The sequence below is a fragment of the Heterodontus francisci genome, chromosome 43 (assembly GCF_036365525.1).
Source record: "Heterodontus francisci isolate sHetFra1 chromosome 43, sHetFra1.hap1, whole genome shotgun sequence".
Taxonomy (NCBI): domain Eukaryota; kingdom Metazoa; phylum Chordata; class Chondrichthyes; order Heterodontiformes; family Heterodontidae; genus Heterodontus; species Heterodontus francisci.
In genome coordinates, this window is record NC_090413.1 from 29,416,822 (window position 1) to 29,433,765 (window position 16,944).

Consider the following 16,944-nt stretch of genomic DNA (forward strand, 5'->3'; position numbering starts at 1 on the left):
TTGGACATAGGGGAGATGGTTAGATTCTCTCTTGTTTGAGATGGTCATTGCCTGGCACTTGTGTGGCACAAATGTTACTTGCCATTTATCAGCCCAAGCCTGGATATTGTCCAGGTCTTGCTGCATCTGGACACGGGCTGCTTCATTACTTGAGGAGTTGCGAATGGTGCTGAACATTGTGCAATTATCAGCAAACATCCCCACTTCTGACCTTATGATGGAGGGAAGGTCATTGATGAAGCAGCTGAAGATGGTTGGGCCTCAGACACTGCCCTGAGGAACTTCTGCAGTGATGTCCTGGGACTGAGATGATTGACCTCCAACAACCACAACCAGCTTCCTTTGTGGTAAATATGGCTCAAACCAACGTAGAGTTTTCCCCCGATTCCCATTGACTGCAGTTTTGCTCGGACTCCTTAATGCCATTACTTGGTAAAATGCTGCCTTGATGTCAAAAACCCAAACTGAGTGCCAGTAAGCAGGTTATTGCTCACTGGATGGTCACTTAAGGGAAATGAGCTTGCAGGGCTGTGGGATACAGCGGGGCAATACGACTGATTGGATTGTCTACAGAGGGCCAGCATGGATTCGATGTGCCATATGCCTTTTATGCCATAATGACTCTATAACTGTACGGTCAAATGTGAGGCAAGATGTCTATGGGGCACATGCACCCAAACCGCTCCAGCTTAGTCATTAGGAAGGGTAGGCAAAGGTGGCTCTGGGGAGTTGGGGGAAGCAGCCAGGAGTAAAAACAGTGTTGGAATACCACAGCTGCAGGATGGTACATCCCCTGTTGGTTAGCTCAGAATGGAGGGGAAGTGGAGAGACAACAAAGGGAAATGATACAGCGAGGAAAAAGTAACCCGAGCAGCTAAGTTATTGTGGAAAATTGTTCTTAATACATGTTTTCAGACTGACACAAAAGCAAAGTTCTGTGGTTAATATAAATCTGAAATAAAAACAGAAAATGCTGGAAATTCACAAAGGTCATCACCCTAATATGTTAACGTTCTCTTTCCACAGGTGTTGCCTGATCTTCTGAGTATTTTCAGTTTTGCTTTCGAACTATCCTTGGGTTTGATGGGCATAACCATGAAGAGTAACTGGAAATGCACAACTGGTTAACACTTGGTTAGAGGCAGACTCTCTCTCCACTTTATTGCACTTGGAAGATGGGCAATGGGCGGGAACTAGACCCCAGAGAACGTTGAGGAGCTCAAAAGGGATTACAAAGGTTGGAGGACTGTGAAACCCCTCTTTGAGTCTCCAGTTCACTGGTGGGAAGCGATTAAGGAGAACATCAAGAGGTTCTTCATCCACAAAGGTGTTCAGAAGGCGAGAGAGAGACAGAGGGAACTGTCCCGACTCCAGAAAATTATGCAAAATCTACTCCGGTTGCAGTCAATGGGGGTCGAGGTCAAGGAGAACCTCCAAGAGGTGGAGAGCCAGCAGGCCTCGCTCTTTGCCAAGGAGGCCTCCAAGATCATCTTCCGGTCCAGAGTCCGCTCCATCGAGCAGGATGAGACGTGCTCGCATTACTTCTTCCAAAAGGTACACAGAGAGAGCTCTGTTATCAGCAGCCTGAAGGAAGAAGATGGCTCGGTAACGTCTTCGCAGTCCGACATACTAAGGATCAGCAAATCCTTTTATGCTGGGTTGTATGACGCGAAGCCCACAGACAGCAGAGCCTCCCAGTCCTTCCTGTCATCTATCACAGAGGTCTTAGATGACAGCAGGAGGGAGAGACTGGACAAGCCGCTAACTCTGGACGAGCTGACAAAGGCCGTCGAGTCTTTCGAGACGAGTAAAACTCCCGGGAGCGACTGCTTACCGGTCGATTTGTACTCGGCCCTGTGGGACTGGGTCGGCCCGGACCTGCTGGAAGTATACGAGAGTATGCTCCTGGCCGGCAGCATGTCAGAATCCATGAGAAAAGGCATCATCACCCTCATTTACAAGCAGAAGGGGGAGAGGGCAGAAATCAGAAATTGGCGGCCCATCTCACTGCTTAATGTTGATTACAAGATTCTGTCCAAAGTCATAGCCAGTCGAGTCAAGTCTGCTCTGGAGTTGGTGATTCACCCTGATCAGACCTGTACTGTACCCGGCAGGAAGATCTCTGATAGTCTCGCGCTACTCAGGGATACGATCGCCTACGTACGGGACAGGAGGGTGGACACCTGCCTCATCAGCCTGGACCAGGAGAAGGCTTTTGACAGGATATTGCACACCTACATGATGGACGTGCTTTCCAAAATGGGGTTTGGGGAGGGAATATGCAATTGGATCCAACTGCTCTACACAAACATCAGTAGCGCAGTCTCAATCAACGGGTGGGATTCTGAAAGTTTCCCGATCAAATCTGGAGTCAGACAGGGCTGTCCTCTGTCTCCAGTCTTGATTGTTTGCTGTATTGAACCCTTTGCTGAGTCTATTAGGAAGGATGCGAGCATAAGAGGGGTGACAATCCCAGGCAGCGGAGGCACTCAGGTCAAAACCTCCCTGTACATGGATGACGTCGCCGTTTTCTGCTCCGATCCGCTGTCTGTGTGCAGACTGATGAGCATCTGCGACCAGTTCGAACTGGCCTCGGGAGCCAAAGTTAACCACGGCAAGAGCGAGGCCATGTTCTTTGGCAACTGGGCTGACCGATCCTTTGTCCCCTTCACCGTCAGGACAGATTACCTGAAGGTGCTGGGGATATGGTTCGGAAGGGCCGGGGCGTGCATCAAAACATGGGAGGAGCGAGTAGCCAAGGTACGACAAAAGTTGGGCATGTGGGGACAGCGATCTCTCTCCATTGTGGGTAAGAACCTGGTCATCTGGTGCGAGGCGCTCACGTTGTTGCTCTACGTGGCGCAGGTCTGGCCCATACCCCACTCCTGCGCTGTGGCAGTCACCCGAGCCATTTTCCGCTTCGTCTGGGGATCTAAAATGGACCGGGTCCGGAGGGACACGATGTTCAAATCTCTGGACAAGGGCGGGAAAAATGTACCCAACGTGGCCCTCATCCTGATGACCACCTTCGTGTGCGGCTGCATCAAGCTGTGTGTAGATCCCCAGTACGCAAACTCCAAGTGTCACTACGTGCTGAGGTTCTATCTGTCCCCGGTGTTGCAAAGGATGGGCCTGGTCACATTGCCGCGGAACGCTCCATGCAGTTGGGCGGTGCCGTACCACCTATCCTTCGTGGAGCAGTTTCTGCGGGAAAACACCTTTGACCACCGGTCCATCAGGCAGTGGTCTGCACGGAATGTCCTCAAGGCCCTACGGGAAAAGGAAACGGTGGATCCTGTCGGATGGTTCCCCGAGCAGACCGTCAAAGTCATTTGGCGGAATGCCTCATCACCAGAACTTTCAAACAAGCACCAAGACGTAGCTTGGCTGGTGGTGAGAAGGGCCCTCCCCGTCAGATCCTTCATGCACACCCGAAGTCTCGCCCCCTCCGCACAGTGCCCCTGCGTTGGCTGTGGTCGGGAAGAGACGGCCGCCCACCTCCTCCTGGAAGGTGCCTTTGCAAAGCAGGTGTGGAAAGAGATGCAGTGGTTTTTGTCAAGGTTCATCCCAAGCAGCTCTGTAACACAGGAGTCTGTGCTCTACGGGCTGTTCCCAGGGACGCACACCGAGACAAACATCAACTGCTGCTGGAGGACTATCAATTCGGTGAAAGACGCCCTTTGGTCTGCCCGAAACTTGCTGGTTTTCCAGCGCAAAGAGTTGTCCACCACCGAATGTTGCAGACTGGCACATTCCAAGGTCCAGGACTACGTGCTGAGGGACGCACTAAAGCTTGGGGCAGCCGCAGCAAAGGCTCAATGGGGAAAGACCACAGTGTAAGGTTCCCCCACCAAGCTGGACTGAGGGGCTGGATCCATGGGAAACCCCTCGAACTGTATCGTTAATATTCTCAATTGCTGTAAATGTAAAACTGTAATTGACATGACAATTGTGAAACAGAAGGGTTGTGAAGAAACTCATGATAGTATAGAAGAAAACTGATCTCCCTGGCAATGTTTGTATTTTTTGGTGCTGTTTGACACTGTTTGGCAATGTAATTTTTGCAGATTTTTATGAATAAAGTATATTTTGGAAATACAAAAAAAAATGGGCGGGAACTACGTCTGCCCGAAACGGGTTTCCGGTGGGACGAGATTGAGTGCCGGACTGATTTCCGGTGAGGTCGCTCTGGCGAAGGCGCCGGTTTGAGTCGGGTTTTTTTTCTGTGATATTTTCAGCTCAGTGATTTCTCAGGTGGTTAATCGATTATTTATTGACTTATCGAATGTCTTGAATCTACATTGAGTTCCGGGACAAACATTTGTTGAAGGATTTTAGTTATCATGATGCCGGCCGCGCAAGCGCAGCAATGGCTTCGTATCAGGGACCCGAAAACTCCCTCCTCCTCCTCCCCCCTCCTCCTCCTCCCCCCTCCTCCTCCTCCCCCCTCCTCCTCCTCCCCCCTCCTCCTCCCCCCTCCTCCTCCCCCCTCCTCCTCCTCCCCCCTCCTCCTCCTCCCCCCTCCTCCTCCTCCCCCCTCCTCCTCCTCCCCCCTCCTCCTCCTCCTCCTCCTCCCCCCCCCTCCTCCTCCTCCTCCCCCCCCCCCTCCTCCTCCTCCCCCCCCCTCCTCCTCCTCCCCCCCCCTCCTCCTCCTCCTCCCCCTCCTCCTCCTCCTCCTCCCCCCCCCTCCTCCTCCCCCCCCCTCCTCCTCCTCCCCCCTCCTCCCCCCCCTCCTCCTCCTCCCCCCCCCTCCTCCTCCTCCTCCCCCCCCCTCCTCCTCCTCCTCCCCCCCTCCTCCTCCTCCTCCCCCCCCTCCTCCTCCTCCTCCCCCCCCTCCTCCTCCTCCTCCCCCCCCCTCCTCCTCCTCCTCCCCCCCCTCCTCCTCCTCCCCCCCCTCCTCCCCCCCCTCCTCCTCCTCCTCCCCCCCCTCCTACTCCTCCCCCCCTCCTCCCCCCCCCCCCCCCCCACACCCCCCCCCCGGCACTCCCCCCCCCCCCCCCCTCCTCCTCCTCCCCCCCCCCCCCCCGCACTCCCCCCCCCGGCACTCCCCTCCGCCCCCCCCCCCCCCCCCCGCACTCCTCTCCGCCCGCCCCCCCCCCCCCCCCACGGCACTCCTCTCCGCCCCCCCCCCCCCCCCACGGCACTCCTCTCCGCCCCCCCCCACGGCACTCCTCTCCCCCCCCCCCCCGGCACTCCTCCCCCCCCCCCCCCCCCCGCACCTCCCCCCCCCCCCGGCACCCCTCCCTCCTCCCCCGCCCCCCTCCCCCGCCCCCTCCCCCTCCTCCCCCTCCCCCTCCCCCTCCTCCCCCTCCCTGGATTTTGTACTTTGTGCCTATATAAACGTGAGGATCCCGTGGGCTTTATTAATTAATTTGTCCTTCAAAGATTTGTGCACAAACACCCCAAATTTCTCCGTTTTTGCACACACTTTAAATTGTACCATTTAGCTTGTATTGTTTCTCCTCGTTCTCCTTACCCAAATGTATCACTTCATGCTTTTCTGAGTTGAATTTCATCTGCGGTGTCTGCCCATTCCACCAGCCTGTCTTTGTCCTCTTGAAGTCTGTCACTATCCTCCTCACTATTTACTACACTTCTAAGTTTTGTGTCTGCAAGTTTTGAAATTGTGCCCTGGACATCAAAGGCCAAGACATTATCTCAGAGTGAGAGTCAGGGGAAATGGCAGGAGGAGGTTGTGGAGGTGACCTGGATGATTCATCTTTATTTCACTCCTATTACAGAATCTAAAGATCCAATCAGAAGTTGAAACACTGACCAGACCCTCACAATTATGTCAAATCTGGTAAGCTAGGTGCTTGTTTGAAATGGATGGGTGGGGACGTTTGAACAGTTTGAGAAGAATTCTCTGCTGCTGGCTGATGTGTGGTTTGAAAACTGGAAAAATTTTACATGTAGCAATTGTGTCAGTGTCTGAGCCTCTGGAATTATAGAATCTTGTAGCACAGAAAGCAGCCATTTGGCCCATTGTGTCTCTTTAAAGGAGGTATCCAATACGTCCAACTGCCCTGTAGATATTTCCCCTTCAAGTATTTATCCAATTTCTTTTTGAAAGTTACTATTGAATCTGCTTCCACTGCCCTTTCAGGCAGCGCATTCCAGATCATAACAACTCGCTGCGTAAAAAAGAAAATGTTCTTTATCGCCCGTTGATTCTTTTGCCAATCAGCAAAATTCTGTGTCCTCAGGTTACTGATCTTTCTGCTGCTGGAAAAAGCTGCTTATTTACTCGATCAAAACCACTCATCATTTTGGACACCTCTTAAATCTCCATTTAAGGAGAACAATCCCAGATTTTCTGGTCTCTTCACATAATTGAAGTTGCTCATTCCTGGTACCTCTGCAGTAATTACCTTTAAAGTGTTTCTAAAGGCTCTGTCTCTGGCTTTTGTATAGACGCAATGTCTCACACTAAATGTACAGTGGCAGGTGCTCAAAAACAAAATGCAGAAGGGTTTCTGACCTGAAACGTTAACTCAGCTTCTCTCTGCACAGATGCTGCCAGACCTGCTGAGTATTTCCAGCATTTCTTGTTTTTAATGCAGAATCCAGGCTTGTTGTCCAAACTGGGAACACTGTGGGGCTGCAGCTTGAGTGCTTCCCTTCACTGGGAGCAACACCGAACAGTGAGCACTTGAATCCAAATGCGCCTGAATGATTTAACCCACATTCTCAGCTCTGTTGCTCCATTCACCACATGATTTAGTTTTTGCAGCGGTTAGATCATTTAATCTTGTCCTTTCTTGGGCTGTGAACAGTCCAGCTACTGTTTCATTCAGAAGAGCCGTGACTATGAAGGGGTAAAAACTGCCTGATTCTGCACTAGTGCCTTCTCTTTAAGATTTGATGAAAAGTAAAGAGCAAGAAACGATCACTTCGCCATGTGAATGCTATCCCATTCTGGTCCCCTTTTCCCTGGGTCAGTCTTTTTGCACAGATATGTCATTGCAGCGGTGAACAGAGAATGTTGAGGGTGTGGGGAGAGAGAGAAAACAGCAGAATCGAGCCTTGTGATCGCTTGGGCTCTCTCTTTCTCTGACTTTCAACGCACAGATCAGCTGTTACTGTGATGCAGGCAGATGTTACCAATTGTATGACCGGGTCAAGGATATTATTGCAATTACTATATCTCAAGCTGAGATTGTGGTTTCTTGGAGGGTCCCTGTTGATCACATTGCCATTTTCCTTTGACAGGGTTCAAGCAGCCAGGCAGTGACCGAGTACACAGTCCGTGTTCCCAAGTAAGAGACTGCGATCATTACTACCAGATATAGCAATATACAGCAGGTGGGCCAGAACACAACAAAGGCAGGTTAATAATTTGGGATTCCCTGGCTGAGAATCACTGTGAAGCATCTTTTCCAAATCCTGAAGCTGCCTTTTCCCAATGGGAGGGTGCTGACATACCTGCTGGCTGTGTGTGTACCACATTTCCTGCTTTGGTGCACAGTTGTTGGATGAGAGTAGGGTCATGGGTCAGATATGGTGCTCATGAGGGCTCAACATTCACTGGCTGGGTTCGTATCTGAACAGCGGATCTGGAAGAAGCAGGTGGACGAGACGTGGGAGGATACATAGAATGTGGGGCCAGGGTGAGAGTGTGGTTGGGAGGTGGGGGAAGGGTGAGCGTGGGGGTGGCAGGGTGAGGGTGTGGGGGAGCAGGGTGAGAGTGTGGTTGGGGGGTGGGGGAAGGGTGAGAGTTTGGGGGAGCAGGGTGAGAGTGTGGGTGGGGGGTGGGGCAGTGGACCTGATCATTTACTTCGTATACTTAAACCCGTTCCCTTCCAGGAACAACACCAAGAAGCACAACATCATGGCGTTCAACGCTGCCGATAAAATCAACTTTTCCACATGGACTCAGGTATGACCCACAGGGCGAGGGGAGCCTCGGGGTTAGTGCATGAGCTGCAGGTTGGGGGTGAAGCCTTGGGGATGATCATGCGAGCTTCAGGGTGAGGAGACTCTCAGATGCTGCCTGAGCTGCTCAATAGAAGTCATCGAGTTATACAGCACAGAAACAGGCCCATCGGCCCACCGTTTCTGTGCCGACCATAAAGCCTAACTATTCTAATCCCAGTTTCCAGCACTTGGCCCGTGGCCTTGGATGCTATGGCGTTTCAAGTGCTCATCTAAATACTTCTTCAATGTTGTGAGTGTTCCTGCCTCTTCAGGCAGTGTGTTCCAGATTCCAACCACCCTCTGGGTGAAAAAACCTTTCCTCAAATCCCCTCTAAACCTCCTGCCCCTTACCTTAAATCTATGCCCCCTGGTTATTGATACCTCCGCAAAGGGAAAAAGCTTCTTCCTATCTACCCAATCTATGCCCCTAATAATTTTGTATACCTCAATCAGGTCCCCCCCCAGCCCTTTCTGCTCTAAGGAAAATAACCATAGACCATCCAGTCTCTCTTCATAGCTGAAATGCTCCAGCCCAGGCAACATCCTGATGAATCTCCTCTGCACCCTCTCCAGTGCAATCACATCCTTCCTCCAGCAGTTTCTGTTATCTTCATACTGCTATGCTGCAAGCTTCTGTGGTGCAGCTGTCATCACCTAACAACTATAGCTGAATATTATATAATTCTATATAATGCCATCTAGTTCATTCTATTTAATAATGTACGTGTGCATATGGAAGGCTTTACATTATGCTTGTTTTATAATTTGGTGAGGGGGAAATCAGTGCATCCATTTGCTACCAGGGCAGGCAGTTCTGTTAAACTATACATCTTTTAAAGAGGGGGCTCCAGTAATGTGTGTGATAGATCATTAATACCATGGCTGCAATCATTTGCCACCAGTATTGTTAGGACCTGCTCTGTAAAACTCCCCATTTCCTCTTAGGCTAAAATGGAGCGTGATCTGAGTAACAAGAAGATTTACCAGGATGAGGAGCAGCCTCTGTTCGGTGCTGGCAGCGAGTTTGGCAAAAAATTGCGAGAGGAATCGAGGAAGAAGAAGTTTGGGATTGTTACACGAGAGTTTAAGCCTGAAGATCAACCATGGCTGCTGAGAGTTAATGGGAAAGCAGGTCGGAAGTAAGTACCGTGTTTAGCCTTTTAGATGGGCAGAGCTGGAAAAACCCTCTTGTATCTAATGCTCCGTCTTTCCCTCTTTAAGGTTCAAAGGTCAGAGGAAAGGTGGCGTCACTGAAAACGCATCCTACTACATCTTCACCCAGTGTCCAGATGGAGCGTTTGAAGCGTTTCCTGTTAATGCCTGGTATAACTTTGTTCCAATAGCAAAACACAAGACGCTGACAGCGGAGGAGGCAGAGGAAGAGTGGGGAAGGTAAAGCCCCGTGCACAGATGTCCGCGAGCACATGCTTCCCTCGGTTTTAAGTAATGTTCTTGGGAGTGGACTGTGTAACCGGACTCACGCTTGTAGATGAACTGTAGCTGAGCTACCTCCACTGAGCACAATGATTTATCCTTGGCGCACTCCCTGATACTGTTGAATTCTAAGAAGCTATATAGATATTGATGTGCATCATGTGTTCACTCTGCATTGTCACATAACTCCTGTTAGCGCCTCTGCTGTGAGGCTGTGATTACAGTGTGACAAGTTTACGTAGATAATTTCCAAATATTGTCATATGAATTTGTAAAGTGAAAAAAAGGACTGACTTTACATTGGAGACTGAATTATAACTGCCGACCCTGGTTCAGTTATCCTACATCCTCATCATTGGAGATTAACCAATGTTTAGAATTAAAGTTAATGTTTATTTTTAACAGGCAGACTTGCTTGATCGTGGGGAAGTCGAAACCAAGTCCATTCCTACTTACACGTCAGGGTCACTAATTCCCAATCTGGAGGGGACCCCTGGCTGAGCTTTCCTGCCCCTCTCCCAAGTAACTGACCCTGGGTGTAATTGGGGACCTTGCTGGGGGTGAAATCAGAGCAGAGCTCGCTCAGTCACTCTTTCACAGAGGGGATGAGTCAGCCAGCCAGCCAGCCTTGCTATGGGTTACAGAGCAGTATCTGCCTGTTCCCCACACCTACACCACCTCTTCTGTATCATGGGCAGTGCTGAGAGAGAGACCTTAAAGGAACAGGCTGATTGTTGCAGTTCATCACACGAGTTTAGTCTTTTCTGTGATTTCTGTTTTTGTAACTTATCATTTTTCTCTTCCTTCAAACATCACGGAACCCTTAAACACGGACACCATCGTTCAGACGCAACAAGGTGGTGAATCATTTCAGCATCATGCTACAGAAGAGGCTGAAGGATCAGGACCGAGATGATGGGGATGAGGAAGAAGAGAAGGTAAAGAAAGGGAAAGAGAAAAAACGAAAGGGAAATGACCTGCGAATCCATGACCTGGAAGATGACCTGGAAATGAGCTCAGACGAGAATGACGAGGAGAGTGACGAGGACAGTGAGTGACCAGATGCCGCATGACTCGCAAGTCTCTCCCATTGCCCCTGTCCTCGCTGCCCTGTCTGTGTTGAGCAGTTTGAGAAGGTAGCGTGTACTGCTGATTTCCCCATTAGTCGAGTGGTGCTGAGAGCAGACAGAGTTCGGGATATATGACAATCCTTGAGCTCATGCTGTGTATTCCAGCCAACGCAGTCTCACCACAGGCCTATGTATTCCAGCCAAGCACAGTCTCACTGGAGGCCTGTGTATTCCAGCCAAGTGCAGTCTCACCAGGGGCCTGTGTATTCCAGCCAAGCGCAGTCTCTCCGGAGACCTGTGTATCCCAGCCAAGCGCAGTCTCAACAGAGGCCTGTGTATCCCAGCCAAGAGCAGTCTCACCAGGGGCCTGCTTGGGGCTGCATGGAGGGGAAATAATGATGGGGAGGTATCTTGTCAACATCCTTGAAAAATAAATGTGTCACGGGTCAGGAAGCACAATTAGAGAGTTATCCCATCCTATTCCTATTCCGAGTCCTGTTGCTATTGCCCCTACTACTGACATCAGGCCTGCTGATCATCAGCATATCGCATCTCCCAGCCGCTCATCTTGTAACTGTCCCAGGACCGGGTGGGATAGGTTATGGGCTGGATGTTGCTACAAGTATAAGACCATATTTGCACAGCCCTGATTGTAATCCGATGTCTAGTTTCCACCAGGAATGTCCCCTCTGTTATTCCAGATAGTGGGGACTCCACTGGGCTAAACAGTTTGATCAAATTAAACTAAATCTAGTCAGACTCCCCAGATCTTCAGGTTTCTATTCCTGCAGGTTCTGGGGCAGGGAGCCTGGGTCACTGTTTCCTGGCTTGGGGTGGGTCTGGCAGTGTGGGGCCCTGGGTCACTGTCTCCTGCAGTGTGGGGCCCTGGGTCATTGTCTCAGCCCGGGGTGGGTCTCCAGGACTGTTTTTGTTTCGCTGATTTGATGTGAGACTTGGTTTGCCGTTTCCAGGAGATGGGAAAAAGGATACAAAGGGCCAGAAGAAAGGGAAAGCTGGAGCCAAGAAAAAGAAGAAGAAGGGCTCAGATGATGAGGCGTTTGAGGACAGTGATGATGGAGATTTCGAGGGCCAGGAGGTGGATTATATCTCCGATGATGAATCTAGGTATTTGGTCTCTTGTTTATGGCTTTTGTGCTGAATATGATTTCTCCACAGTCATCTTGGGTGCTCCCCTGAAGGTGCTGAATCTTCTGGGACACTGCACCATAGCACTAAGCTGCACTGTGACATTGCCCAGTTGGCCATTGTTTGTGTGTGGGCCTAAACACTTGAGTTTTGGCAGGATATTTAGCTGTGGGGGGCATCCTACCCGATCCCAATCCTGATGCCGTTTCCATCTCCAACACATTCCAGCAGGAGCTCGGAGCCTGGGAAACACTGGGTTCGGGTGGATGCTGGGAGGCTGCATGCAGTGGGACTGGGGAGCAGATATAACATGTGCTGGATGAACGAACCAGATTGATCTGAAACCCAAGGAGCATTTTACAAATGCTTTTCCATCTGATTTATAGTGAGAATAATGAAGAGGAAACTGAAAAAGTGAAGGCCAATAAAGAAGAGGATGGGCCGAAAGGTATTTGGTGACACCACTTGTCCCCTACCCCTCCCCCTATCACCCCCCCCACCTCACTCTTCCCTCCCCACTCTTCCCTCCCCACTCTGCTGCTCCCTCTCCACCCCAGTTGTGTTGGTGAATGGGTTTCGACTTGTTGAGGAATTGTTTTTCAGGAATTGATGAGAGCCCTGCATCAGACAGCAGTGAAGAGAGTGACGAGGAGAAACCAAATGAAGAAAAAGATGAGGAAGATGATGAGAAAAAATCTGCAGCCACCGAGAAGAGGGAAAAGAAGAAAAAAGGTGAGGATCGGAATCCTTTTCCCAGCTGAAGCTTCACTTCCTGCTCTTTGTGTATCTGTATGTGTCTGGGGTCCCTCACTCTGTGTCTGTGTGTGTGTTTGTGTGTCTCTCTGTCTGGGGTCCCTCAAACTGACTGTGTGTGTCATAGAGTCATAGAGTCGTACAGCATAGAAACAGGCCCTTCGGCCCACCGCATCCATGCCGACCATAATGCCTATCTATACTAATCCCACCTGCCTGCATTAATTCCATATCCCTCTAGGCTTTGCTCATTCAAGTACCTGTCCAGATGCCGCTTAAATGTTGCTACTGTTCCTGCCTCCACCACCTCCTCTAGCAGCTCATTCCAGATACCCACTGTTCTGTGAAAAATGTACCCCTTTGATCCCCTTTAAACCTCCTCCCTCTTAACTTAAATCTATGCCCTCTAGTTTCAGTCACCCCTACCATGGGAAACAGACTCTGGCTATCTACCCTATCTATGCCTCTCATAATTTTATATACCTCTATCATGTCCCCTCTCAGCCTCCTTCGCTGCAGGGAAAACAGACCCAGCCTATCCAATCTCTCTTTATAACTCAAGTCCTCCAAACCAGGCAACATCCTTGTGAAACTTGTCTGCACCCTCTCAAGCTTAATCACATCTTTCCTGTAGTGCGGCGACCAGAACTGCACACAGTGCTCCAAATGCGGCCTAACCAACGTTATGTACAACTGTAACATGACGTCCCAACTCTTGTACTCAGTGCCTCGGCCGATGAAGGCAAGCATGCCATACGCCTTCTTCACCACCCTGTCTACCTGTGTTGCCACTTTCAGGGAACTATGTACTTGCATCCCAAGGTCTCTGCTCAACAACACTCCCCAGGGCCCTGCCATTCACTGTATATGTCCTGCCCTGGTTTAACTTCCCAAAATGCATCACTTCGCACTTGTCTGCATTAAATTCCATTTGCCAGTCTCTTGCCCACTTTCCCAGTTTATCTATATCCTGTTGTAACCTTAGACAACCTTCTTCACTGTCCACTATACCACCAATTTTGGTGTCATCTGCAAACTTACTAATCATGCCCCTTACATTCACATCCAAGTCATTAATATATGACAAACAACAGAGAGCCCAGCACTGATCCCTGCGGCACACCACTGGTCACCGGCCTCCAATCTGAAAAAGAACCCTCCACTACCACCCTCCGCCTCCTATCACCAAGCCAATTTTGAATCCAATTGGCTAGCTCACCCTGGATCCCATGTGTTTGAACCTTCTGGACCAGCCTACCATGCGGGACCTTGTCAAAGGCCTTGCTAAAGTCCATGGAGACAACATCCATTGCCCTGCCCTTGTCAATCCTCTTGGTCACCTCAAAAAACTCACTCAAATTCGTGAGATTTCCCACGAACAAAGCCATGCTGACTATCCCTAATCAGACCATGCCTTTCCAAATGCATATAAATCCTGTCTCTCAGAATCCCTTCCAATAACTTTCCCACCACTGATGTAAGGCTCACCGCCTGTAGTTCCCTGGCTTATCCCTGCTGCACTTCTTAAATAAAGGCACAACATTAGCTATCCTCCAGTCTTCCGGTACCTCACCCGTGGCTAACGATGATACAAAAATCTCTGCCAGGGCCCCAGCAATCTCCTCCCTTGCTTCCCATTGCATCCTAGGATACACCTGGTCAGGCCTTGGGGATTTATCCACCTTAATGCTCTTCAAAACCTCCAACACCTCCTCCTTTGTAATGTTGATATGCTGCAGGATATCGCTGTTCCCTCCCTTGAACTCACTAGCTTCTATGACCTTCTCCACGGTAAATACAGACCAGAAGTATTCATTTAAGACCTCACCCATTTCCCGTGGCTCCACACATAGATTACCACACTGATCTTTAAGGGGACCTACTCTCTCCCTAGCTACCCTTGTACTCTTAATATACTTAGAGAATCTTTTAGGATTCTCCTTTACCTTATCTGCCAGGGAAATCTCATGGCCCCTTTTCGCCCTCCTAATTTCCTCCTTAAGTGTAGTCCTACATCCCCTATACTCCTCGAGGGACTCAGCTTGATCTCAGCTGCCTATACCTGACATATGCCTCCTTCTTTGTCCTGACTGGACCCTCAATATCCCTCGTCAAGCAAGGTTTCCTAAACTTGCCAGCCTTGCCCTTCCATCTAACAGGAACATGCCGGCCCTGAACTCTTCCTATCTCACTTTTAAAAGCCTCCCACTTGCCAGATATCCCTTTACCTGTAAACATTCAACTTTTGAGAGTTCCTGTCTGATGCCATCGAAATTAGCCTTCCCCCAATTTAGGACTTCAACCTGAGGACCAGTCCTATCCTTTTCCATAACTATCTTGAAGCTAATAGAGTTATGGTCACTGGTCCCAAAGTGCTCCCCCACTGACACATCAACCACCTGCCCATCCTCATTTCCTAAGAGGAGGTCGAGTGTAGCCCCTTCTCCAGTAGGGCCATCCACATACTGCTTCAGAAAACTATCCTGGACACACTTAACAAATTCTTCCCCATCTGATCCCTTAGCACTAAGGCAGTCCCAGTCAATATTAGGGAAGTTAAAATCACCTACTATTACAACCCTATAATTCCTACACCTATCTGTGATTTCCCTACATATATGCTCCTCCACTTCCCTCTGACTATTGGGGGGCCTATAGTATAATCCCATCGAAGTGATCACCCCTTTCTTATTTTTAAGTTCTACCCAATGGCCTCGCTGGACATTCCCCCCGGGATATCCTGTCTAAGTACTGCCGTGATGTCCTCCCTAATCAATAGTGCAACTCCCCCTCCTCTCTTACCTCCACCTCTGTCACGACAGAAGCATTGGTACCCCGGAACATTGAGCTGCCAGTCCTGCCCATCCCTCAACCACGTTTCCGTAATAGCTATAATATCACAATCCCATGTACCGATCCATGCTCTGAGTTCATCTGCCTTATCTGTAAGGCGTCTTGCATTAAAGTAAATGCAGTTTAGCCTACCAGACCTTCCACGCTCCGTGTCCTGCCCCTGCCCGGCCTGCCTACTGGACTTGCTTTAACCTCTACATTTGCCTCAACTACCTCATCGGAGAGACTACTACTTTGGGTCCCATCCCCCCTGCAAGATTAGTTTAAACCCTCCCGAGTAGTACTAGCAAACCTCCCCGCAAAGATATTGATCTCCTGTCTGGGGTCCCTCACTCTGTCTGTGTCTGTGTGTCTGGGTCCCTCACTCTGTCTGTGTGTGTGTGTGTGTGTGTCTGGGGCCCCTCACTGTGTGTGTGTGTGTGTGTGTGTGTGTGTGTCTGGGTCCCCTCACTCTGTGTGTGTGTGTGGTCCCTCACTCTGTCTGTGTCTGTGTGTGGTCCCTCACTCTGTCTGTGTCTGTGTGTGTCTGGGGCCCCTCACTCTGTGTGTGTGTGTGTGTGTGTGTGTGTGTGTGTGTGTGTGTCTGGGGTCCCTCACTCTGTCTGTGTCTGGGGTCCCTCACTCTGTGTGTGTGTGTGTGTGTGTGTGTGTGTGTGTGTGTCTGGGGTCCCTCACTCTGTGTGTGTGTGTGTGTGTGTGTGTGTGTGTGTGTGTCTGGGGTCCCTCACTCTGTCTGTGTCTGGGGTCCCTCACTCTGTGTGTGTGTGTGTGTGTGTGTGTGTGTGTGTGTCTGGGTCCCTCACTCTGTCTGTGTCTGTGTGTGTGTGGGGTCCCTCACTCTGTCTGTGTCTGTGTGTGTGTGGTCCCTCACTCTGTCTGTGTCTGTGTGTGTCTGGGTCCCTCACTCTGTCTGTGTCTGTGTGTGTGTGGGGTCCCTCACTCTGTCTGTGTCTGTGTGTGTCTGGGGCCCCTCACTGTGTGTGTGTGTGTGTGTGTGTCTGGGGCCCCTCACTCTGTGTGTGTGTGTGTCTGGGTCCCCTCACTCTGTGTGTGTGTGTGTGTGTGGTCCCTCACTCTGTCTGTGACTGTGTGTGGTCCCTCACTCTGTCTGTGTGTGTGTCTGGGGCCCCTCACTCTGTGTGTGTGTGTGTGTGTGTGTGTGTGTGTGTGTGTGTGTCTGGGGTCCCTCACTCTGTCTGTGTCTGTGTGTGTCTGGGGTCCCTCATTCTGTGTGTGGGTGTCTGGGGTCCCTCACTCTGTGTGTGTGTGTGTGTGTGTGTGTATCTGGGGTCCCTCATTCTGTGTGTGTATGTATCTGGGGTCCCTCACTCTGTGTGTGGGGTCCCTCACTCTGTGTGTGTGTGTGTGTGTGTGTGTGTGTGTGTCTGGGGTCCCTCACTCTGTCTGTGGGGTCCCTCACTCTGTCTGTGTCTGTGTGTGTCTGGGGCCCCTCACTCTGTTGTGTGTGTGTGTGTGTCTGGGGTCCCTCACTCTGTATGTGTGTGTGTGTGTCTGGGGTCCCTCACTCTGTTTGTGTGTGTGTGTGTCTGGGATCCCTCACTCTGTTTGTGTGTGTGTGTGTCTGGGGTCCCTCACTCTGTCTGTGTGTGTGTGTCTGGGGTCCCTCGCTCTGTGTGTGTGTGTGTATCTGGGGTCCCTAGCTCTGTGTGTGTGTCTGGGGTCCCTCGCTGTGTGTGTCTGGGGTCCCTCGCTCTGTGTGTTTGTGTCTGGGGTCCCTCGCTCTGTGTGTGTTTGTGTCTGGGGTCCCTCG

General features: G+C 50.7%; 1 protein-coding gene across 2 annotated transcripts in view; it reads left to right on the forward strand.

Moving 5' to 3' along the window:
• The first annotated feature begins 4,158 nt into the window (after positions 1-4,158).
• gtf2f1 (general transcription factor IIF, polypeptide 1) overlaps positions 4,159-16,944 on the forward strand; it is a 163,549-nt gene continuing 150,763 nt past the window's right edge. For both annotated transcript variants that reach the window (XM_068021332.1, XM_068021331.1), the window contains exons 1-10: positions 4,159-4,254; positions 5,742-5,803; positions 7,213-7,259; positions 7,807-7,879; positions 8,863-9,056; positions 9,139-9,309; positions 10,199-10,401; positions 11,393-11,546; positions 11,954-12,015; positions 12,171-12,299. In XM_068021332.1, the coding sequence (XP_067877433.1) occupies positions 5,792-5,803; positions 7,213-7,259; positions 7,807-7,879; positions 8,863-9,056; positions 9,139-9,309; positions 10,199-10,401; positions 11,393-11,546; positions 11,954-12,015; positions 12,171-12,299 (1,045 nt within the window). In that variant the 5' untranslated portion in view covers positions 4,159-4,254; positions 5,742-5,791. The remainder of the gene's footprint in view (positions 4,255-5,741; positions 5,804-7,212; positions 7,260-7,806; positions 7,880-8,862; positions 9,057-9,138; positions 9,310-10,198; positions 10,402-11,392; positions 11,547-11,953; positions 12,016-12,170; positions 12,300-16,944) is intronic.